General features: G+C 43.3%; 1 protein-coding gene across 1 annotated transcript in view; it reads right to left on the bottom strand.

The window, feature by feature from the left end:
• Nucleotides 1-26,344, bottom strand: part of ANXA11 (annexin A11) — a 50,616-nt gene that overhangs the window by 23,747 nt on the left and 525 nt on the right. The window contains 3 exon segments of the mRNA XM_006018482.2: nucleotides 1-155; nucleotides 3,932-4,044; nucleotides 5,510-5,572. Of these exon segments, the coding sequence (XP_006018544.2) occupies nucleotides 1-155; nucleotides 3,932-4,044; nucleotides 5,510-5,564 (323 nt within the window). The 5' untranslated portion in view covers nucleotides 5,565-5,572.

A 26,344-nucleotide genomic window follows, 5' to 3' on the forward strand; every position in this document is an offset into this window, starting at 1 on the left:
CCTCCTGGTGGTGGGTACATTCCATAAGAAGCTTGCTGTCCTGGTGGAGGCTGTCCAAAGCCCCCCTGGGGAACAGGAGGATAGCCACCCGCTGCAGGAGGATATACGTTGGGTGGGACATTAGCACCTCCAAAGATGCCTGACATATTGGATGCCTGCAATGTTAAAGCAGATTAAGATGTATTAGATGTTGATTTTCAGTAGTATGTTTCAGATCATTTATAGGAACTAATACAGCAAAAAGAAAAGCATGTTTTGTGTCTGTGAAAGTATCGTAGTTGGTAGGGTTGGAAGGGACCTAAGCAGATAATCAAGTCTGACCCCCTGCCTTGGGCAGGAACGGATGCTGGGGTCATATGACCCCAGTCAGGTGTCTATCCAGCCTCCTCTTAAAGACCCCCAAGGTAGGAGTGAGCACCACTTCCCTTGGAAGTTGGTTCCAGGTCTTGTCACCCTAACTGTAAAATAATGCCTCCTGATGTCTAGCCTGAACTTGCTCTCTATCAACTTGTGGTCATTATTCCTAGTTACCGCCTGGTGTGGTGCCCGGGGGCAACAGGGCATCTCCTATTCCCTGCTGATCCCCGCCCCAGTGAATTTGTAGACAGCCACCAGATCCCCCCTCAGACTTCTCTTGTGGAGACTGAATAGGTTCAGGCCCTCTAGTCTCTCCTTGTATGGCCTGCCCTGCTGCCCCCAGTCATGCGAGTGGCTCTCCTCTGGACCCTCTCAATGCTAGCCACATCTCTCTTGTGGCTCCCCTCGGGCCCCTCTCAATGCTAGCCACATCTCTCTTGAAGATGAGCTAGCGGCGCCCAAAACTGGATGCAGTACTCCAACTGTGGCCTGACCAATGCTGCATAGAGGGGGAGGATCACCTCCCTGGACCTGCTTGTGAAGTATCTATGGATGCATGACAAGGTGCGGTTAGCCTTACTGACAGTTTTCTCGCATTGGTAGCTCATGTTCAACCTGGAGTCGGCAATGACTCCAAGATCCCTTTCCGCCTTGTGCTGACGAGAAGAGTGTTCCCCAGCCTATAGGTATGCACCCCTTCATCCAAGTCGTTGATAAAGATGTTGAACAGTACGGGCCCGAGGACCGAGCCCTGGGGAACCCCACTGCCCACATCCCTCCAGGTCAAAAACGACCCGTCCACCACCACTCTCTGTGTGCAACCATCCAGCCAATTAGCCACCCATCTGACTGTAGGCATCAATGCCTCTCGTACTAGTCTTCTTAATTCATTGAAGTAGGCCCTCCTGAAGTCAAGGACTTCCGCCTTACTGCTAGCCCTTGACACCCTGTGCTGGATAGTGAATTCCAGCAGGCATTGATCGCTATCGCCCAGGTGGCCAAGAACCCACAATTCTCTCACCAGGTCATCACCTGTGGCAAGGACCAGGTCCAGCAGGGCATTTCCCCTGGTGGGACTGTGCACCTCCTGAGTTAGGGGGAGGTCCTGTATCTCGGCTAGGAATCTACATGAGCGGTTAGACCTAGCTGCCTGCTCTTCCCAGCAGATGTCTGGGTAGTTCAGGTCACCCATAACTACCACATCTCTTGACTTGACAGCCTCCGTGAGCTGTCCTAAGAAAATCCCGGTCCACCTCTTCCCCTGGTTGGGCGCTCTGTAATAGACACCCACCGTTAAGTCCTTTTTTCCACAACCCCCTTGTATTCTTACCCAGAGCACCTCAGTCAGTCCCTCTTCTGACTCCACCTTGCTCATTGAGGATGTGTATTGCTCCTTGACAGAGCACTACACCCCCTCCTTTTCTCCCTACTCTGTCCTGCAGCCCTGGGATGATGGGAAGGCACCCCCAGCTTTGAACTCACAACCATCTGGTCTAAGCTTCTACTTACAAGCCCCTAAGCCAAAGAGCCAGGACAGACCCAAGCTCTTCTTGAATTATTCTCTCAAAAGAAACATTGACCAGTAACCAAGAAAAAAAACAAAAAACAAACAAACAAAAAACTATTGCACATACTCCTAATGCACTCTTATTGCAAGCTCCTCTACTGCAGGAAGCAGAACTTATGGACAGACAAACATAAAATCAGTGAAGGTATGAACTTACAGCATGTCAGCTATTCTTCACTCACTGCCTAGCTGCATGTTTTTACCTTGCAGCACCATAGTCAGGTGTCCAGCATTAAAGCTAGAGTCTCCAGCATTATATTCCACAGTCCAGGACAGCCAGCACCAGTAGTCCTGCAATCCTTACAATTCAAGTGTTAGCCAATTAAAAATAAAAGTGCATAAAGTCAAACTACAGGACAATTCCCTCTCAGACTATGGTTGTCTACTGCACAATCATTAAGTTCAATGCAGGTTAACTATAAGATAGAGGAAGTCATGTGCTTTTCCCTTTGGTATTAAGTGGTAGAATCTTCCTACAGTTCAGTCTCTGGCATACTTGGTCACATGGATAGAAGTCTGCAGAAATTACAGGAAAGGTGCTTACTTTCAATATGCAATCTCATATTTCCAGAATTAGTGAACTTTAGCTGTCCTCTGTGATGAAAGACTTTGCAGTGATTGTACAATGCTTACATGAAGCTGTTTTTTTTTCCAGTAGCATAACCAAGGCTAAATTGCTTCCCCCTCCTCCCCGCCCCCAAGTCAGTTCCATGCTGTTAATACTACTGCATACTTATTTTAAACTGTTAGCTATCAATTGTCCACACATAATTAATGCATTTGTATCACAAATGCCTGGGGAAAAAAACAAAACTGCTGCATTGTACACACAGTGTAACAAGACTGTTATAAAAAATTTAAACTCCCTAACAGTTCCTATTCTAAGCAAACTGAGGAGAAAAAAAAAAAAAAATCACATTCTTGATTTCTCTACTTTAAACCTCCAGGAAATATTCTTCACTTACACTTCTTAAGTGGAAAGACTTCACTGGTTGTGAGAATGGGTGTGCTAGAGGATGATCCTTGATTCTCATCAGGGGATGAGCCACTCTCTCATGTTATAACCTCAGCTAAGTCACTGATTTACTGCCTTCCTCATTCAGACTGGTTAAAGAGTTGGGTAAAAACAGAACTGCAATAGAGTTTGCCAGTGCAAACAAGTTAACCACCTACACATGCACTGTTCAGACTTCCCCTTCCTGTTCTTGCACTGCACATGACAAAAATTTCCCTTTTTTGTGGCTTAATAGCATAACACATGACATATACATGGGTTGGTTTATTTTTTTGGTGGGGGAGTTAAATGAGTTTGCACTGTTGCAAACTAAACTACATCCAAACATAGTTTAGTTTGCAACGTTGCAACCTGTAACATTTCAGCCATTAGTTAGCTCGTCCCCTGGCTGCTGGAGAGGCGGGCAGACTCCTCAGAAAAGAAAAAAAGGATCAGGTCCCTTGCTGCTTCTGTCTCCTAAGGCCCAGGGAGACAGCGCGTGCAGGGAGGCAGCAAGACAGTGGCTAGGTGTGCTGGCGGCCAGAGAAGACAGTAGGGACAGCACCTGGGGCACTGGAAGCCTGGGTGGGTTCAGGGAAGCTAACAGCCCACCCAGGCGGCCCCGTGTCCCATGCACCATCTCTGCCACATTTTAGTGACATGTTCATTGTGACATCGTCACATGTACAAGCATCCTTAAACTGATATTTAGCTTGGTAAACAGGGGCCCCGATTCTCTCAAATGCTGCACCTAACAGAACCCACTAACTTCAATGTCAGCGACTTGTTGCTCAGGGCACCCCTTATAACCCTATTTAAGTGGCTATAGCTGCCCGACTTCACACAGACATACTGAGAAAGATTTTTTTACAAAACAATGGTCTACTCTTGTATTTCCTGTATTAAACACAAATACTGAAAATGCACCCAATTGTTCTTGCTCCTATGTTGGAAACACAGGTTCACACTTAAGTAGATCATATCTGAAGTATAACAAGTAGCATTGTACTCACCATCCCTGCAATGTAGTCTGGATTAAACTGGCTGGAATAATTGGCAACATTTTCCAGTCCAATTGGTGGTGGATTTGAAGGAGGATAGGCAGAGCCACCCCAGGGATTACTACCTGAAATCACACAGAGTTCACATACCAAAAATATAAACATTCTTTTAGTCTGTTAATTGCTACTTACATTTCTACTGATAACCTCTGATAACAATGGTAGTCCAAGCAAGAGGAAAAATAAATTAACAAGAGGACTTGCAAAATGGTAGCTACTTTTCATATCACCAATGTGCTTCACCAGATGTGTGTAATACAGTAATGAGTTAAACATCCTTAGATCACCAAGGCCATGATTAAAAACAAACTTAAGTATAGTTCAAGAAGCTTCATATCTGAGAATAATAAATTCAACAACATATATTTACCAGAAAAAGCTTAATGTTTAATATTCACTTAATTGGTTGTTTTAATAGAAGGACATTCTAATACACTTTGAAATTCTGGCAATTTAATGATCTGTTTTTATTCCTTCATTATCAAATAATATATAAGTTCATCCCCTGTTACAAAGATACTTCACGACCTTTTACTACCATTGCAGCAACACTGTTGGAAGCAGTCTCCCTTTGATAAGCTGTGTCCATTGCTTTGCCACATGTCATGGTAAGTACTGACTAATTTTTTTAATCAAAGCTCTGTATTCTATGCAATTTACTGGAGTCAAATAATGTAGTACCCCCAAAACATTCAACCAGACCCCCTTGCCCATTTTATACTTCCTGTACTGATGGTGCTGGATTGAGAAAGGGATATTATTCCTTGCTAGCTGTTGATTGTGATGAAGATTTTTCACAAATTCTATGTGATGTTGGGCACCTTGGCCTTGGAGTCCTCAGTGTGAAACACCTTAAAGTGGTCTGGGGGTTTGCAAAAAATATAAAGTGCTCATCCTCTGTAAAATATATTAGCTTCATAACAACAAACTGGGCACCCAGATTACTCTTCCCCATCTAATTTTCCTCGGCTCTCAATAGGAAATGTAGGCCTTTTAAAAAAAAAAAAAAATGTTGACACTAACATTTTCAGTTTTTGATGTGATGCATGTTTTCATACTGAGTATGCCTAACTCCTGTAATGGGTTTCTGGGGAAAGCTGGAAGCTGGCAGCCAGCTGAATAGGAATGTCTGGCACCCAGGAAGGCATGGGAAGCAGCTGTCAGGACTTTTGGCTCTTTGGAGAGGATGCATCTCCTCTTTCTTTTCTTCTTTCATGGGCATTTTGGCCAAACCAGAAGAGACTTAAAATATGAGGGAGGTTTGATTTCTTATACCCCAATTTACCACCCCAGCTTTAACAGGTACTGATTTAGAAAAAAAATACATAAGCTACATAGATCTTTAACATACATATACACAAGATTTGACATGTGGAGACTGATCACTTTGACAGGATAGCCTGTGACAGCAGAAAACACGAACTCAACAATGCAAGTAATCCCTACCATCCTATATCCCAGTTTGAGGAGCCGTTCAGATCCCTGCTTTTTTCTACTTCATCTAAACAATTCAAGCTAATGATCATTTACCTGGAGCTGTTGGTGGGTATCCACCTGCTGGAGGAGGGTAGCCTGGGTAACTCATGGTTAAACCTGAAAAAAAGAAAGAAAGAGTGATGCTATCTACACATTTTTTAAACTTTACTACCTTATATTCCTCAAATACATTTAACAGGATACATTTTCAAAACGGTCTAGTTAGTAACACACACACACACACACACACACACACACACACACACACACCACAAACTGAATAAAGCACAAGCGGGATGGGGGAGGGAAGGAGGAGAAAAATAAAATCACTGACCCTGAAATTGTAACGCAACATTCTTAAAAGACAGGCAAGGATTTAGTTCCATATTTTGTGCACACATTCCTTAGTCACAGTTTCTGACACACAGAATTTTGTAGACTTATTTTATGCCATATTTATACACTGATTTTAAGTGTCTAGTGCATCATGAGGTGTCGATGAGCTAAGAGACTCCTGTTGCGACAGTAAACTACCCATTTGTTAATAGTCTTGCTGAAGCATTTCTATGGCAACTAGGCATCATAACTAGTTATAAAGAAATCTTTGGAAAAGCTTAGACCAACAGAAACACAGCACATTGATACACATGGCTTTTTCTTGTACATTTATCTTTCTCTGTATTTCATAAAATATTTAAAACCAACTGTATCAGTTTATAACCACACTTGGTTTGTTCTTTATCCTTCCTGGCTGCAGGAGCAGCATCCCCAGTTATCATTAAGAAATATATTGAAAGTGCTGAGAATGTTCCAGTCGGACTGAAAAAAAAGTCACTTCTGTGGGGGAAAAGAAACAACCCAGTGAAAATAAGCCAGTCCATTTGTAAAGCCACTGCAAAAAGCATCTCTTCCCCTCCTGTCCCACAAAGCTTAGAATAAATCTGGATACATAGGGCACTAATTCAAATACAGCACACTGTGCCCCATCTCAGCTTACCAGAACCCTCTTGTCATATGCTCTCATCAAAACCTAAAATGCTCAATAATTCTCATGTCATTCCTTTGTTTCTAAAATAACTTGCTGCTCCTCATGCAAACTCTATTAACATAAAATGATTTGGGGTTTAAATTCACCAAGTCCTAAAAGAAATTCAAAACTAAACACATGTGGTCAATTTAACCATTCCCGCTCTAAACACATGTGTGCAATGTAACCATTCCGGCTGTTACATTCCCCCTAGCTTGCATTCTCAGCAGAAGAATAAAAGGAAAGGCCACTATTGATTAAAAGAAGAAAAGACCTGTATCTTACCTCCTTTAACTGCAAATATTTCTTCAATGGATTAAAAAAAACAATAGGAGAGAGACACTCTGAATGTTGGACAGCATTTTGCATCTATTCAGGGTGTAGAGAGAAGCCATATTTGAAACATTTCAAATGCCTCTGAAGTGCTTCAAACAGTGAACCAGACAGATGCACATGATATTTGAAATGCTCCATAAAACAACTGAGGCACTCCAAAAGTGACTCCATTGGGATTAGGTACAATTTAGAAGCACTTCAAAACAAGGTGCTTCTTGTTATCCATGGACATGCTATGGAAGTGGGGTCCAATTTTTTTGGCAGGTGCCACACAGTAAACCCAGCACTTTCGCTGAGTGCCATTCTTATCTGCTTCTCTCATCCAATCTGCTGCTATGGTGTCTGCCCTGTGCTCCCTGCTTGACACAGTGTTCCCAACTCCCTCTCCAAACTGACACATGAAACACACAGAGGCTGCAAGTGCCAGTTGTGACGTGCCGCAGGTTGGCTGGCTACCCCTGCTCTATGGAATGCAACAAGAAAACCCGAGGTCCACCAGCATCCCACAATGCCCTGCTCCACCCACCCCACTCATGGCAGATGGGGATGGAGAAAGCAGGAGTAGACTGTTAGTGATCACTGCTCTGTGCACTCTGCCTCCACTCTCCCAGAGTGGTCCCTGTGGAGCCAGGAGACCACATGCTCCACACAAACCCCCAGTAGAAGAATGAAGGTGCGGTGGCTGGGGCAGAAAAAAAATAACAGCTGTCATTGTAGCCATACGTCCACACCAGCAGCACCAACTGCCAAAAGTCACCACTGCCCTGAGTGCCCTGCCACTCTGTTAGGCCTCTGCACCCCCTGCCAGAGCTGGGCTTCCTGCTCCCCAGCCCCATCCCCACATACCACTCTGCAGCTGGTCTCCTGATTCTACCACAGAGGTGTTGCAAGACAATGAAGGCAGAGCAGACAGAAGAGTGTTTGCCAACATCAGTTCTACTCCTACCCCATGGATGAACCCCCAGCCTAGACCCCCAACAGTTCTGAAGCATTCCAGCAAGGGAGGTGTGACATGGAGGATGTACGTCTTTCCACATCTGGAAGATGTGCCTCTTTCCACATCTGGAGTACTCCAATTTTTTTGTACAGCTGCACTTTGAAGCCCTTTAAATGTGACATTTGTCTCCAACCTCAGTTCCACTATTCCTTCTGCATAGTCACATTCATTTTCTTGTTTGGTTTGTGTGGAACTTTCACACAGCAACAGGGATGTGGAAGAAATCCTCAGGTTTAGAAAATTATAAAAAGTGACAATATCAGAACCGGAAATACTTTCAACCTCATTTCAAAGGCCTGACTAGATTTCAAATAGCTGATGCTCATTTAACTTGAAGGAAAAAGTAAGGAAATTCTCGGATTATAATTAGCAGGGGAAACAAACACGAATCTACTGCAACATAGATAACCCCCCTGTTGTCTCTATTTAACAAACTAGAAACATGGGAACATGCATTCTCAGTTTGGTACTCAGCATGAGAAAGGCAAACTATTGTCTCAGTTCCAGTCTATCAACAATCCTTCTTCATCTATCAATCTCCTAAAAAAAGTCTTCTCCTGCATTCTAAAATTGAGCCTGAAAAAAGGATTAAGTTCTGGTTTGCTCTTCACACTATGAGCCCAATCATTTACCCTCTAGCTACCTCTGAGCTCTGACCAGGTAGCATAGCCACAGATACTTCTGCTTAGCTACTCATACCTCTGTGAAATAAAAGTTGACAAATACAATAATCTGCTCTTCCCCAAATTTTGGAGGTACATTTCATATCTGAACTCAAAACAGATGCTCATCCTGATCTTTATGTTCCATGCTAAAAACCCAGAGCCAAGTATATCAAAACACTGCAGAAGGACTGGGCCAAGATACAAATTCTGTGGCCAAGACCTTTTCTTACTTCAAATAGATTTGTTTTCAACAGAAATGTTATCAAAAGAAACAACAAGTGAATTCTACTGTAATGCTCTTAAACTAAACACCTTTCAGTCAGGCTGACATCAAGGTCCTATCGTGTCCTCCTCTCATGACCATGTCTCCTTCTTCACTCAGGGACTTGCACTTTAGAAGATTGTTGCGTCAAGAAAACAAAAAGGCTTGAGTACACCAATCCTAATGCTCAAAGTACAAAAATAACAATTCAGCTAAAAACAAACCGCAGATCAACACCAACTAAGGGATACCTATAGCAGGTGTAGACAGTGGGCACATCTACATATTCATTAATGCACCATAATTACAGAGCATTAAGTTTGCACCTGTAATAACAGGTGCTAATTTAATGCACCATAAATTGGTGCTACTGCACATTCGTGCAGATGAATGTTTTAGTGACAGTAATGCGCATTACACTAAATCTACTGGGCAATTATGCATTAGCACAGGTTTTGCCTGCCATACTAGTGTGCAGTAGAATGAGTCCTCTTCACATTAAAAGTCTTGTGTAGATGCGCCCAGGTACCTCTTCTTTCATATATGTTACTTCTCAAAAAATTAAAAATTTAAGAATAGAAAACAATTTGTAGGATCAAGATCCATCAGGGGAGGAGTGAGGATTGTGTTTTATGTTACAGTATTTATACTCTGAGATACAGACACTTAATTCACAGAGCACTGTTTAGATGGAAAAAAAAACAAAAAAAAACCCTAAGACCTTTTGGCTCCTACAGCTGGAGAAACTTTGATTTGCACTGCAAAATTACTAGCTTCAGTTTGGTTTTCAGGTTCAATAGTGACTAAAATTTGAAGGAGAAAAGTGGCCTTTAGTAAGAGCCACAGTTTTTAGCAATTATAAGAGCCTGTCATGCTATACTTTTAGGTTCCGTTAATGGCTTCCTATTACTTAAATTTTGGTTGAGAAATATTTTTCAGATTCTTAAAGTTAGTGTCTAGTTACAAAAGGCAGTCCTTTAATTAAAGATCAAAATTAATTGATCTCTAGATCAAAAGTACTGGGGAGCCAGGAAAGGAAATTCTGCTTCATTTAACTAGTAACTGAATTATTATATTCACTCTGCAGGCTGGGTAAGCTGCAGTTATTCCTTATGTGAAACCTACACAGGGATCCTCCACACAGGAAGCCCTCACTGAAAATGCCCGGGAAGAGACTAATAACTTCTTCTGAGTCCTTCTATCATTGACTTCAAGTAGGCTCACAGGGCGCTGACAAACGTGCAGCTCCCCATTATAACTCATGGAACTTCACAGAAAGTGTCATGAGTTACAACAAATCCCCTGACCCAACAGACATTCACTGTTTGATTGGGGGGGGTGGCAATCAAGCCCACTCTGGAGCCAATCCAGGAGAGGCAGTCTGTATGTCTACAGCTTTCTCCTCTAATCCCACCCCCTGCCTCCAAGCTCTGGTGCTATCTTAGGTGGCAATCAAGCCCACTCTGGAGCCAATCCAGGAGAGGCAGTCTGTATGTCTACAGCTTTCTCCTCTAATCCCACCCCCTGCCTCCAAGCTCTGGTGCTATCTTAAGGATAGGAGGGGAACGGAAAGGGAGGAAGGGAGCTCTGTCTGGGGTTTGCCATCCCAACTCATCTGCCCCACCTTCCAGCACAGGCTAGGCAAACCCCAGGTGGAGCTGCCTCCTCTCCCTCCCATCCTGAAGACAGCAACAGGAGCAGAGCTGGGCTGATGTCCCTGCACTGGAGCAGGGTGGGCTGCAAGTGCTCTGCTTTGGAGCACCTTAATCTGAACCCTCATTAAATGAGGGTTAATTTGTCTCATGGTCAGGCACTTTTAAAGCACTCTGCAGCCATGTAGTTCTATCTAGGCAGAGCTGTAGAATGCTATCAAGGGGCTGACTGCACAACAAAACTTCTGTCTTCACCTTTAATTGTACTGTATGTAACGGTGCTGCTGTTCCATTCTTCCTCCTCTCCACTAGAACTTACCTGTTTCCAGATAATCCACACCCTCACTCTGCCAACAATGGTCTATGAAAAACACACATGCATACTGCTCTCAGGTAGGAGGCACTAAGGGGTGAAGAGGCAGGGAAACTAGTTCCCACCTGGATGTTGTATTTGCATGTTCTATCTCAGGATGTTCCCAGTCTCTCAAAAGGGATGATTTCTGCAGTAGCAAGCTGATTGGGCAAGAGAGCAATTCCATGAGTCAAAATTGTTAATTTCCTATCCTCCCTCCAAATCTTCCAGTATAAAGGACTACTGAATCCTTTATACTGAGTCCAAAGCTTGTGAAACACTTTGGGATGAGATGGATAGGATGGAATAAGTGCTTTAGCTGTCTAAATATAATGACAAAGGACACAGGGGATTCTTCTCCCTAATCAATAAACCTATCCCTATTGTTTTTAACTGGATCATTAAAAAAAGAAACAAAATTATTCTTCAAACAAAAGAATTGGCAATGCTTTCTCCTGCGTGTGCGATAATAGATAGCTAAATTATTTTAGAAAAAAACATGTTGAAAACATTTCACACAGGCTTACTTTTTTGCCTACTTGTTCTAATGGAGTCTTCCTCAAATTGTTCAACAGGTTCCAAAGTGGTTCCTTCAAAAGTTTAAATAAAAGTATCTATAAAATTGCCACTCTTCAGATTTCTTTTCACCCATGCATGTGTTATATAAGCCTAGAGTATCTATTAGGGACATAAGCCAGAGTGAATGGGCAAAACACACATTCAAACAGCAGGGACCAGATTCTTCATTTTTAAGTATACTTAGGCTAGCCCCACTGGGAGCGCAGATTTGGGATCCAAGCATATGTTCATGTCCACTGCTAAGACTGACAGTGCATATAAAAAAAAGTAAAAACTTGTCATTGTTGTACAATAAATCTCTAAACATTTCTTTTAACGTTTGCTGACAAGAAATGCCAAGGCAAATAATCATACATTTATAGTGCAATTTTTTTCACCGTCCTTTTTGGAGGCTAGAAAAAGACATCACTCTCAACTGGACTTGTTTTCCTTGTAAAGACACTGTAATTCACTAAAATGTAAGAGCATAAGAAATCTGAGCTCCATTAAAATGGGCTCAGATCTAGATTATATTAAAATCCAAGTGCCATTTTCAAGAAGTTTTTATCTCAGAGGAGTGTTAATTACTGGAGACAATTCCAGCCTAAAAGGACCTTGGAAATGCTACCCGTTGACAAAGCTGAAGCCCCAACTTTGCCTAGAATATCTAGGAGTGTCGCCAAAATTTGTACTCAGGTCTGAGAGAATTTTTCCAGGGGAAACATACCAAGAACTCTCTTCCCACTTACTAACCTGTGTACTGCTACAGGAGAGAAGGAGACAGGCAGCATGTGGCACAGCTTCACTGGGTAGTACCTTCTGACTGCTTTGGAGAATGCAGCAGAGCCCTGCCCTTTCAAGTGCTTCTTAATCTCTGCTAGCAAGCATAAGAAACCTGCTGGCCACACCTCTTGAACCTTGCCTACGGGCCCAAGGGCACAAGAAAAATATCTCCAGATACCTCTGCTTGGAACTTACAGCTAACAAAACCAGTGTGGTTCTCTTTGTTTGAAAGCACAATTTAGCCTAATTTTTGCAGTATAGGGGAACAAGCTTTATAATGTACTAGCCAACCACCCATCAGGAATGACCGATTTAAAATAACGAAGGAGTGTTTACATGCTCCCCCCCCAGCTTACCCTTTGGGGCTGGCCATGTACTCCCTGCATAGCCGCCACCTCCTCCTCCAGCCATCAGCGCAGGAGCTCCCTCCCCCAAGCACCAGGGCTTCCCCCTGCCACCACCTCCCAGCCAGCTGTTGCGTGCATGCGTGCCCACCTCTGTTCCCTGTTCACCTCCCCCCCCCCCAGGCCTGCACAGCCAATTGCTGCCCTCACTCTTGGCGGTGCATGCACAGTTGACCAAAAGAGTTACAGACAGACACACACAGACAGACAAAGCATTTTATTATATCAGAATGGTAAATGGAGTGGGGGGGGGGCAAAAAAGTCGACAGTTCAGATCTTTTGCTATATACTAGCCTGCTCCTTGTAATAAAACCTGACCTTTTTCAGATCAGATGCAACCTGTTGTTATAATCCCCCACCTTCCCACAGTTTTTAAAAGTGAAGCAGACTGATTAACAGAGAGACAGTTATGACAGCTTAGCATGTCCTGCCCTTGAAAATATATTAACGTGAAAAAATGCAGCAAGTTTTTACTTTGCGCCATGTGTTCAGTCTTCTTTAAAGCAACTGCTGTTTCACCAGTCCCACACAAGAGAATATAGCACAGGTACTTACGAAGTGCTACAGCGGGGGCGGGCAAAATACGGCCCGGGGGCCGAATCCAGCCTGCCAGGCAACTCCATCTGGCCTGCAGGGCCCCTCCGTAAGCCCTGGCCCTGGGCTGCCCCTCTACAAGTCATGCCTCCATGCAGGAGGTGCAGCTTTGGTTGCTAAGCAACCACCCAAGCCTGGCCTGACCTGCCCCAGCCCTAGAAGCCTCTACCTGGCAGAGGCTTTTCGTGGCCACCACAAGGCTGTTGGTAGCACTCCCTGCCTGTGAGACTGGGAGTTCAGGTAAGGGCCCCACCAGACCAGGGCCGGGAACTCTCACTAGGGAAATGGGTGGGAGTGTGGGGAGCCATGTGCTATGGGGCCAGGTGGGGCTGGCCCCGCACACTGCCACCATGTGTGACTGGGGAGGGAGCCTGGGACCTGTGCACTGTGGGACCAGGCTGGCCCTGCACCCTGCCACTATGTGCAGCCGGGGACTCAGGTGGGAGTGCTATTGGGCTGGGTAGGGCTGGCCCTTCACACTGCTGACATGTGCAGCCAGGGACTTAGGCAGGAGCTACATGGTATGGGGCTGGACATCATACCCCCAAGAAACACCCACACCCTCCCACAGCCACCACACATACACCCACTATAACCCCCCATCCCCCACAAACACCCTCCCACCTCACCATCCCCACCACATCCAAAAATGCACCCACACCGTCCCACATACTCCACCCCAACCATACACCCCTCCACACCCACACCCACCATACAAGAGAAAGACTGTTTTGAGCCATTATGCAGCTGCTTCTGGATACGCTATGCAAACACATAAATCAGGACAAAAAAAAATTAAAATAAGTTATGGTAGATGTTTGATCTTTTTAGTATACGATTTGGGGGGTTTTCGGTTTCAAAATGGGAACTCCCCCCCCACCCCACCCCACAAGGAGTACTTCTGGAACAAGGGGAGGGACTTATAGTGGCAAAGGTTAGAGGCGGGACTTCTGCTACCAAGATGATGGCCAGCGGGTGGGGCACCTGTCAAGGGGTAGGGCTACCCTTCCGGCCCTTGACAGCTCAGTAAAACTCATTAAGTGGCCCTCCAGTCAAAATAATTGCCCGCCCCTGTGCTACAGAGTTCCAGTCACTTGCTAAAAATAAAGTGGGTCTTGCTTGATACGTTAAGAACGGTGTCGCAACTTTTTAAGATTACCAGTAATATAACAAACAACTATCCAACCTATTCTCCTCAAAAACACTGAGCCAAATCCCTACCTAGTGCAGTGTCTCTGCATGCCATGATGCCCAATATATGCTTTTTCACAGCCACATTACAGTAAAAGCTGTTTTAACTGGCATTTTAGTAACTGGCACCCTCTACGAACCAGAAATTCTGGCCGGCCAGCCACAGAAGGGGGAGGAGAGAAGTTCGCATGTGGCCACAGCCATCCACCACCCTGTGTTGCCACTCTGCATGTGGCCACTGCCACCCCCTCTCACTCCACGTATGATCACTGCTGCCCCCCGCTCCCCTACTTCACATCCAGCTAAAAACCCCTGCCTCAGGTAACCGGCATTTTTAGATTATCCACACCTCCCATTCCACACTCATGAAGCTTTTACTGTACTTCAGTGTCTAAATAAAATATTACATCCGTTTTATTTCCAAATAAATATAAAGCTAACAGGATATTCTGAAACTCACAAGACTTTTTTTACAACATAAGTAGAAGTGACATGAGAACCAGGTAGACTACAGAAATAAACACACAGAGTGTCCTAGTTACTACCAGCCCGCTCCAGCATTCTATCCTTCAGCTCAACACTTAAATATTAAAATTTTAAAAACCTCAGCATGCATTGTATGCACCATTGAGCCTAAAGAAATTTAAAATGCTCTTAGAAAAAACAAAACGAACACACAACCAAACCTCAAAACCAAAATTACTAATGCAGCCACATTTCCATTTGGGATAATTAAATCCCCAAGTCTTAAATTAATTTTGAATTCACTAAACTCCCCAACTTTCCATTATAACAGTCTACTTGTCCACAGCTTCACTCCTCTTTTGTCAATTTTCTCCAAGCAATTTCTGCATCTCTTGGTCATTTCCTTGCCCATGTTCTCTCTTCCAGCATTCTTGCAGCCCTTCATCCTCCCCCTCTACTACTGTAATCCCAACATGAAATAAGTGCTTGATGAGGAGAAAGCTGTGGAGTATTTCATCTCATCATTTCAATGTGCCAAAACCAGTTGCTTTACCACTATAAAAGTAAAGCAGTAAAGCCAACTTCTGAACCAGCCCCATTGTGCAAACAAAGTGAACAGGCGTGACCAGAAGTTCTAACATCTGCCATAAAAGAAACAGCACCAGGGAGTGTCCTGAGAAATTTACAGGACAGGCATTGTCAGAATCCTCTCCTCTCATTGTCAAAGCTACATCCTGTCAACAGTGCTCCTCTCTAGGGTGAAGCACGGAACTTTGAAGATCCCATGGCAACAAGGCAAGCTACCCAGCCTGACTTGAAATTGAAATGGAGGGCCTCTTCAGGTGTCTGAGTGGTTTTTCATTTGTCCTGGACAGCTTCAACCAAAGAGAACTGCCTGGAAAAGTTAAAACATGCAAAAGAAAATGTATTATGCGGGGTTGTACTTAGTTTAGAAGATGCATTTGAGTAAATACAAATAATTACACAGAAAACGCAATTCATTTCAAAAGCAGAGAATAGGTTGATGATGTTCATAAAAACTTTTGTTACAATGGGGAGTAAATAATTCCATCATTGGGAAGAGAAACCTCAGTATCTACTTTTGTTTTAGACTCCTTATAATAACAACGCATTACACTAGATCCTAGCAACCAAATCCAAGGCCAGAGCCCAATATATTCCTTCACGTATAAAACGGAGTAATGGATACTAGGGCTGTGCAAAACAGCAGCGTTCAGTTTCGACTTTTGTTTCGAGTCAAAACGGCTGTTCTATTCCATCGAAACATTTTGCCATTTCGACCCCGTTTCAATGTTTCACCCATAGGATATAATGCAGCCCTGGCTGCTAGGCCCTGCTGTAGCCATGAAGCCTGCAGATTTAAGTAAGTTTGGTGCCCAGAGTAGTTAATCAGTTACCTCAAGTCAGCTGCCACAGCAGGCATTATTGCAACATCTCACCCTTAACAGGTGGGATAGCCAGTAATAGCCCATCTCAATTGATCTGTGTGTTGATGGGTCTGCTTCTACCCTGGATAACATCAGGGTAATGTATACCAATGTAATTTTAGTGCTGGCTTTTCCTGGGGTGATTCTATACCAGAGTCTAGTAAATTACACAGATGTAAGACTTCCTTATTTATCCACTCCTTTTTAACACTAATGTGAGGATGAATCATTCCAGGGGCAGGCAATTATTTTGGCTGGAGGGCCGCTTAAAAATTTTTAAGAGCTATCCAGGGCTGCAAGGGTAGCCCTGACCCTTGACAGGTGCCCTGCCCCCTGGTTGCCACCTTGGGACCTGAAGTCCTGCCCCTAACCCCTGACCTTTGCCATTCTAAGTCCCTCCCCTTCTGGGAGGGGAGGGTTGCTATTTTGGAACCAGATTGAAAAAAAAATAAAAAAAATCATATTCTAAAAGTCAAACAACTACTATAACATATTTTAATTTTATTACAAAAAACATTTTTGTCATGATTTGTGTTTGTGTAGCATATATAGAGATGACTGCATAAATAACTCAAAAAGAAAGTCTCACTCTTGTATACTGTGTGTGTGTGGGGGGGGTGGAGGGTTCATGTGTGTGTGTGGAGGGAGTTGTGGCTGTGTGGAGCGGGTTGTGAGGTGTGAGGGAGGGTAGGGGGTGTGAGGACCCACCCCCCGCCCCACACACACACGCACACAAGCTCCTTCCCATGGCGCACAGCCCCCACTGCCAACAGCAGCAGATGGTGGGCACTCAGGGTGCTTGTGGCCTGTGCAGGCGTTGCCACCCAGCACCGCACTTGGTTGCAAGGAGAGCAGCTAGGCCAGCCTCCCTCTGGTGCATGGGGCTCCCCATGGCTCATGTGCAGCTCCCAATGCTTGCACAGAACTGGGAGAAGCCCTGTGTGATGGAGCTGCTTGCCTTCACTGCCCCCTGCCATGCACATCCCATACTTCGCCAGGAAGCAGCACTTCCATGAGCTCTCTGAGCACCCACCACCTACTGCTGTCACCGGCAGCAGAGGCTGTGCACCATGCAGGGGGAGTAGGTGGGGGGTCCCCCCACCAACACCCTGCCCACCCAAGCTCCACACTCTTACCAGCTCCACATTCCACATTCCTGCCCAGCTGCAGCTGCCCCTTCCCCTGCTCCCACCGCTTCCCTACCTGCTGCTGGGAGTGAATGTTGTAGCAGGGAGATGAGAAGTGGCCACTGGATGCCAGGGAAATTGAACAGCCCCACCCCATGACTGCAGCAGCAGGCCTGCCTGGAAGCTGCATGCCAGCTGAGCCAGGCCCTTCAGCACATGAGGGTGGGAGCAAGGCACATGGGCTAGGCAAGGTACAACTAGTTGGTGGGCACTGGTGGGCCAGATGAAATTGCCTGGAGGGCCACATCTGTCCTGTGAGCCATATTTTGCCCATCCCTGGATTATACCAATGTAAACAGGTCATTGCTCCAGGGCCCAATGATATGCCACTAGCCTTTCTGTAAAGCAACTTCAGTTTACTTATCATACTTTGCATATCACATAAAGAGGAAATGTTGTCAGTTAACTAAGTTAAAGTACTTTTACTTCCTGCCTGTAGTCAGACATTCCCTTGGCCTTTTCTGGAATATTTCACAATAGGTTCTAGTTAAAGGTTATGCAAAATTGCAGCACAACTCCTCTAAAACACAGCCTGCTGCTGCTAGCTGCATTTCAAATCTATCACCCACTCTCCACACTCATTTCCTTTTGAATGCCAAGGCAACTTCATGGTCTCAGACGATAATTTTAGAGCATGCAATAGCCAGGCTTTCACAGATAAAAAGAGTGCATGAAGCACTAGAAGACTGCATGCAACTGACAACTCTGCTCCTCACACTCAATGGAACTTTCTACTGCAAGGGAAAACCTGTCTATGGTCAGAGGCAGATCCATCTCTGTGACAGCTCAAAATGATGGAATAAATTCCAACAGGAATTAGGATCATAACAAGTCTGACTTCCTTCTTTATGTAAGGCATATATCTCTGACCTGCCTTCTCCAATAGATTCAGAGCAGCAGGGAAAAAAGTCCTCAAACAAGGTTCAAGAAAAACACTGTGCTGCATGCACAATTCCCATCCCACATGTGACAGATGCTACTCACATCTCCTAATGTAGTAATGGTTGGTGAACAGTATATCGAACAGAAAAAAAATGTATCACCATTAATATAAGCTACAAAATTTTAGTGTGTCTGAAAATTGTTGTGACAGCCAAACTGGATAACTATGCTGATAGCACTGGCTGCACTGTAGACTGAGACAAACCATGATCAGCATCATTGTAGCTAAATGTGATTGAACTCATGCTGGAGAAAGATTTCATATTGGCTGGCTGACATACTGCTGAACATAGTATTTGATGTAGGTCAAGACTTATGTCCATCATACATAAGATAAAAATGCCTTTAATGTATTTGTTCCCTAAAGCCCTTTAGAACTGTCTGTCTATCCACTCCCTCTTATTTTTAACTTTAGGAACAAACTAATTCAATAAAAGTTTGCATCACATTACAGTAAAAGCAAACATGGTTGGTCTCATGTTAATTACAAATTGAGCAAAGCTCTCATGAATAGCCCATGTTATTCACAGCTTCTCTGTGGGTACTTTTCTGGTTTCAATACAAGAAGCAGGTTATTGAGCACTATATTTAATCATGCTTCAAAAACATTAGTGTCATTCACTGAGACCTGAAATTCCCTGCATAAAGGCAGTTTCAGCAGGCTGAGAGATGAGGACAAATAAAGAAAAAAGCTGCATTCCCCCTCCCCCTCCCCCTCCCAAAAAGGCCCAACTCTTTTTAATGACATTTAAATTCCTTGCGCAGAAGCAACATCAGTAGTAATGGACATTTTTAAAGTTGACTATTTTGGTAACACACTATAATAGTGCTTCCATGGAAAGCAATATTTTTATCCAGGCTGGGTAAACAAGACTGGGGGAAAAATAATCACAAAAGCAACAGTGACAAATTGTGGTCAAAACAGCAAGAATACATGCCTATACCACACAGTAGCTTAGTACGAAGACTCCTCAAGAGGCACCTCCAAAAGACATTACTGAGCTCTGTACTCTTAAAGGAATGTGACCAATACTTATCCTCAAATGTATGTATATGAATCTGGTCAGTACACAAATAGGTATCTAAAGCAGCAATGTATGTCTGCAATACAGATGTATGTGGGAACCACTTGATGATTTGAGACCTCTGTAATGATAAAGAGTTTCCCATTACAGTTTAAGAGGCAGAAGCCGTATTATAGAAGTGCACAAAAAATCTAGGTTCAGGCTCGTGGATGAAGAAAATGATCCATTATGATACGTTTCAGCAGAAAAAATGGCAGTCAGAAATTACATATATTCATTTTACAGCTTTACACACTCCAATCAACTTCAGTATTTGGCATTCCAAATTTCAGTATTTAATGCCCTGAAATGAAAGTTAAATACAAAATTATTTCAACCTTGATGCCCTCTGTGCAAGTAAAATGTCTCCACTGGCATGGTTCCAGGACCTAATTAGAAGTCTACCACATACAAATGAAGACTAAAAAAGGAGGTCTCAGAAATACTTAAACACAGAAGGAGAAAGTTGGGTGCAAATATAAAACAAGTTTACAACTTCATCAATAATCATGATTTGCATTGTTCAGGAAGCACTGTGGTATAACACATTTTCTATCACCTGGTTCTCTTTCATATATCAAGAGTGCTTACTTTCACTTTCAACTAAATGAATAGCCATTTTCACAGATTTCATAGACATTAGAGCTGGAAGGGACCTCAGGAGATCATCGAATCCAGCCCCCTGCCCCAAAGGCAGGAAGTCAGCTAGCGTCAAAGGATTTTGCTTCAGTTCAACCTATATGACAATATATAAAATAGATCCACACAAATAAAGCAGGTTACACAGAGCTGGGCTTATATTGTGTGTCCTTACCTTTAAACATTACAATGCATCCAAGAGGCAACCAGTAAAACATTTCCTATTTAGTCACAATGACATCTTATGTGACAGAAATAAAAATGGGAGTGGAGTGCTATAAAGCCAGGTGTATCATGAATGAACAGCTACTTCCACTGTTAGATCAAAAGCAGAAAAAACGTTTTTCAGGAATTAAAAAAAACCCTGATTTATAAAAGCCTAAATAACTCTGTGATATTATAAATTACTAGCTTTTTTATTCTAGCATTAATCTCAGACAGCTGCTAAAAACCTCCCTCTTTAAAGGAAAAAGGAAAAAAAAAAAAACAACCAAAAACAAACAAACAAACAAACAAACAAACCCGCACGTGTACACCAACTAGGGAAGAAGAATCCTTTCTCAAGTAGGAAACAGTCATGGTCAAACTATTACACTGGCTCACCTAAAGCCATCCTAAAGAGGGGGAATCTGCACACACTGTGAATCATGTGGCACCACACGCACTTGGTTTGGAAGGCACTCCTTAAGAAAAGGCCTCTTTTTTTTCAAAGCATACAACAAGCATGTACAAATGGAGAGACTTGGCCCAGATCTGTTCACCACTCACATTGCTAAGACCTGCTACTGGAACATGAAAGCAGAAGAAGCATCATCAGCACTAGTAACCGGTTACCCATAAATTGCTTCTGCCTTATAAATGCAATAGTCAAAACTGCAGCCCATTAATGGGGATAATTTAAAAATTGCTCTCTCCCCACCTTTCAGTTGCATGCTAAGGCAATAACCAGAGATGCTGCAGAAACTTCTCCCTCATCACTGTTACAACCACTTCCCCCAACCAATGTCTTTTCAGGCCTCCTTAGATGCAAAATAGCCCAGAAGCTTCCTACTTCCTAACCCTGCCTTTGGTCTCTACAGCACTTCAACCATTTTAGAGAGGTAGAAGGGACTGGAAAGAAATAAAGCCAATGGGTCTAGAGTGAGCCCTAGATCTGCTGGAATTAGCATTGGATTTTGAGTATTGCTGGCTTGAAAGAGTGGGTGTGTATCAAATACTGAAGTTCTGCTTGCAGCATTCAATTGTCATGACTGAAGCAAGGGGATGATCATTCAGGAAGGCAAGGGTGACAGGGAAAGAGAGAGAAACCCGTAGTTCTGGCATTTTTTAAAACAGTGACATGCTGCTTCCAACCTATTCCATTTCCTTGAGGCAGTAAAGATTTATTTTATCAGCCTACAGAGAAAATAGTGTACCACCCCCACACCAATTCAAGTCATCTCTCTGCTGAAATTGCTACCTATCCCCTACAAGTCACTACATGAGTGGGAAAAAATGTTCAAAGGAGATTTCAGATTACTACTGGGTTCCAAAGGCTAGTTCCGATTAAACAAGTTAATTCAACTGATTTGTATCACAGCTCTTTAAAGACAGCATGTCCCATCTATGTTTACATTTATATCATAGTGAATGCAGTTGGTAAATGACTGAAAGTTGTGATCTATTCAGTGGTTGCCTGGTGACCCAAGTGAGGTAATGCTGGTTGAGTAATGCACATATTTTCACACATATTGCAGTCAACACCCCTGTGAGACCCATATCCTCTACAGCAGGAGCGGGTAAAATATGGCCCATGGCCGACCCATGGAGCAATTCTGTCCCCAGCCCACAAAACCCGTGACTGTCGCAGGGGCATGTGGGCAGCAGATCATGGCTCTGCCCTGGTCCCAGCCCCACAGAGTCACCGCCCTGTTACCTTGCCCCTCCTGCTCCTGAACACTACTGCCTGGGGCCCCGTCCTACATAAGGAGTTTTGGTGAGTTGTTGCAGCAGCCCACTACAGCTCACTAAAACAACCTATGTGGCCCCTGGGCCTAACTAATTGTCCATCCTTGCTCTACAGAGACTAAGATACTGCATGGAGATCCACATAACTTTCTGTTCATCAGTAAATGCAAGATCAAGTCCAGGAGAACAATGATTCCCATCAGCATTAAATCTTCATATCATAAAGGGGTAATAAGGAGAAAGAAACAAATGTCTGTACGCTTTAGCTATCCTAAGCTGAGAATTTGCATTAGGATTCCAAGTGAATGGAGGGAGAAAGATGAAAATGAAACAATATGACATGGAGTAGTCAGTGATCCCTGGAGCTGCCAACACTCTTAACCCCAAATATCTGACTTTTTTTTTTTTTTTTAAATCACAATTAACTTTTGTTCCTCAACATTTCGTTCTGTATTCTTTAGCAAAAATCCTTGTTCCTTTTGGGTATATTAAATAGTCTTGACATACTATTAAAGACAGCAAATACTTAAAGCCCTCCTTTACATTTTTCGATAAGCTTTTAAACTTTCCTATTAATGACAATTCATCCACTAACCCCAGATTTATTTTTCAAAGAGCATCTTTTGGGCTCATCACCATTCCTACCTGAGTGTTTTCCTTTACAAAAACCTTAGGATGTTCACTGGGAAATATTTTATTGCTAGTCAAAATATTACAATGCATACACCAGACACTTGTTTTAACAGGGAGAGGCAGTTAGCTGTGTTAACCTGAAGTTCGGCAGAAGGCAAATCTAACCTGCCTTCTATTTGCTTTAACCATAACTGCAAGATTAATAAGATATTAGCACAAGAAAAAAAAAGCTTCATGTGATATCAGAATGGGTTTATGAGAACTTAGAATATATGGAATGGAAAAGTTCATATTTAATTGTAACGTCAGGTCAAGTTGTTTTAGCACAGATGAGTAGCACCCTTATAAATATCTTGAATTCTTTTCTAACCCCATTCATTCCTCTGAGGTTTATAACATTATTTTTTAAAGGCACTAGGCCACCACAACTTAAGAACAAAGCACTCTCATATTTAACACAAGCAGGGTCAAATGTAATTACTCCTAGTTTTACTTTTAAAGAGCACTGATAAATGCTTTTGGAGAAAAATAGCTTTACAGTACTCTAAAGTAAAATCCAGAAAAATTCCTAACTACAATAGCCAAATATATTGTAAGCCTCCACTTAGTTTACTGTACATGACTTAAGGTGCCCAGCAAGCAGCAGCCTCCCTCCACAAGTGGGACAGCGGCTCAGGCATTTCCCACCTCATCTTGACAAATAAGTGAAAAGCTTTCCAAAATATCCCCTGCAAATGTACTGCATTTCTGTTCCACAGGTTACTGAAGTAAAGGAAAAGTGTAATAGCTCTACGAGACCACCTCATCCCTAGCTCTACAAAACCACCTCATATACTGGGACAGAAGATTATTTATGGGAGCCGAAAGAGACCTTCACAGAAGTTACCTTTATGGAACATATACAGTAAAAGACATCTGAAGGTACCTTGTAACAGGATAAACATATCTGGCAATAGCATGCTGAAAAGACATTGTATAACTGTGCAGATAACTTAAGTCCACTGTCTTTTTTAAAAAGCAATAAAACAACATTCACCACATAATTACTGCAAGCACTGAACTGTTCAGGAAGTCGATAAACAAAGTACATCTTAAGTAGTCAGAATAAATGGATGAGCTTTGTTCACTAGGGACTGTAAAGGGTTACTGCTGTTTCTCTGTTGATCAGCTAAGCCCTTACTTTAACACAGAGGTAGTCAGCCTTCAACTTGCTTTAACAATGACTTACAAGAACCAGCTTGACCGTATTTAAGCCAGGCAGCCATGCATTTCATAGTGATCATAAGTTTTGTAAACAGGAAAAGTGTAGTTACAAGAAAGCAGAAGACATAACCCTTATACCACCTCAAATGGTGGGAGGGGGGGTGCCCTGCCCCCCCTCCCATCCTGCGTATAGTTGAATTCGCATAAATTAAATGTGCGTATGATGCGACTGACCTGTATTATGGTGCAGACCAGTGATTCTCAACAAGGGTACTATGGTAGGACTGAAGAGATGCAATATGGAAATAAATAACAAAGGAGAAACTATTGATTTTCTTAGTTATTTTTATACACAATTGAAAATAACCTCCATTTATGAATCTTCCTGAGGCTAACAGAGGGTGTCCCACCTGTGGGATTGGGAAGCCAGGGTAACGCGTACAGGCATATTTGCCCTGCCAGCTGCCTGACCACTGTCAAATGACACTCAAATCTGTCAAACTACTGTCTACTTTGCCTAGTATTTGTGCTCTAACTGCAGGTTCCTCTTTGCACCTCAGGACTGCCACTGAAATTTCATCCCTGATCACTCTGACCAATGCAGAGATAGTAAATGGTTCTCTGCAGGCTGATTCTGCTTTAACATGGTGATTTAAGGACTAGCGAACAAAATATTCCATACACTTGGATTCACACGAAGAGCTGAGGCCTGAATTTGCATACTTCTTCAATTTTCTTGAAGTAGTCCTCTGCTATTACAGTCTAACCATATTCCCATTAATGTTGTGGTGTTTTGACAACTTTCAGCACTCTTCCTAGATGTGGTTTCATATATTTTATAGTGACTTCAGACATTTATATATCTTCTGCTCCCATGATGTACACCTTTGGGTGACTACCAGGTAAAGGCCTAAGGAGTGGGATTTTCAAAAGCAGTTGAGTTGGGTAATTAACTTGCACTGAAACTGTAAGGAAATTAGTACCTAACTTTATAGTCTATAAATCTTGCCTAACCACCCAAGACAAACCATCAGGTCTTATCTTAAGTCCAGGGGTGGGGGAGGACATGGATAAACACACACACACACACACACACACACACACACACACACCCCCCTTGGATTATGAAATTTCTTGTTGATGATTATATAAATGCAATTCTTATTTTATTTACATTTTGTACAGCTTTCAAACTGTACTGCAATATACATAAGAGCTACTATATCAAGGTAATCATGTTTAAAAGCAGCTTGGCAAGAAAAGCATGATGATGTGGCTTCATTATAATAATGTTAAGATTCCAAACTCTATTTTGTCAAGGAAAATAGCCTTTGTTTGAACAAAGAGGTGAAGGGGTAAAAGAAAGATAGAGAAGCAGCTAATCTTTGTGTTTACATTATGACTATCACAAAAGAATCACCAGGCTGATAAGCTGAGGGACAGCATTGCACCAAGTAACGATAGCACAAGACCTCTTCTAGAGGTGACTGATTTGTCATGCAGAAAATAACATGCACGTAGAGGAGGGAAAGGAATGTACCACCACACTGTTGCAACATATGAGGTTTTGGAGGCCAGACAAAGAAATACTGGTGCCTAGTCCCATCATTATACTATTCCCACCGTTCCCCTCTGAGAAAGACCTTTTTCCCCTACATATTGTGTCTGATACAGTTTTCCCTCACTTCTATATACAGCACTTTCATTCCTCCTCTTCAGAGACTAGATCCATGCCTTTTATATTTCACTCTGAGAAAAAAAGGCCTTCCAGGAACTCCCTTATCTAGTAGAGAAAAACAACTATTTCCTAGTACAAGCTGTTCTCACTGCTCACTTTCTCCTCTCCAGAGAGAAATCAGGAAGTAATGTTGATGCATTTTTTTCCATTTCACAGTACATAAAAATATGTAATTAAAAAAATAAGATGGACATCATTATCCAAACAGTATTCTTAAAGGCCATCTTGCAAAAACACGCTTCTGTGCATGCTTGCTTTCAACCCATGAGGACTTCCGGTAGTGGCAATACAAGCACACACTAGTCCTCCAAGCTACAGCGTGGTTGTAGCTGTGATGGTCCAGGAAATACGAAAAGACAAGGAGGTTCCTGCAATATCTTTTATTGGACCGGCCCTACAGTTGGCAGAAGGGCTAGACAGGCCTTTGGGCACAAGGGCCTTTCCTGAGCTGCAGGCACTGATGCCTAAGCACTCAGACAAGCGTGTGTGGCTCCAAGTCGAACAGCACGACGCCTCCAACTTGCTTTTCACGTAGCTGAGAAAAGTACGCCACCAGATCGCTTGGTTTCATTTTCACACTGGCCAGCGACAGCAACGAAGGCTACAAAGAAGCGCTCGGGGGAGGCAGAGCCCGGCGTTTTCTTCTCCAAGGACAGCCGTCCTGGGAAACCCGCGGAGGCGACCGCGACCGCGGCCCGTGTCCCGGCTCCAGCCCCGGGGCGGTCCCACCACTCCGCAGCAGCCGGCGGAGGCGGGATGAGCCCCGTCTTGGATGCCGGTGCCCAGTATCCTGCCTTGGTCT

This window comes from Alligator sinensis, unplaced genomic scaffold (assembly GCF_000455745.1).
Source record: "Alligator sinensis unplaced genomic scaffold, ASM45574v1 scaffold188_1, whole genome shotgun sequence".
NCBI classification, from domain to species: Eukaryota; Metazoa; Chordata; order Crocodylia; family Alligatoridae; genus Alligator; species Alligator sinensis.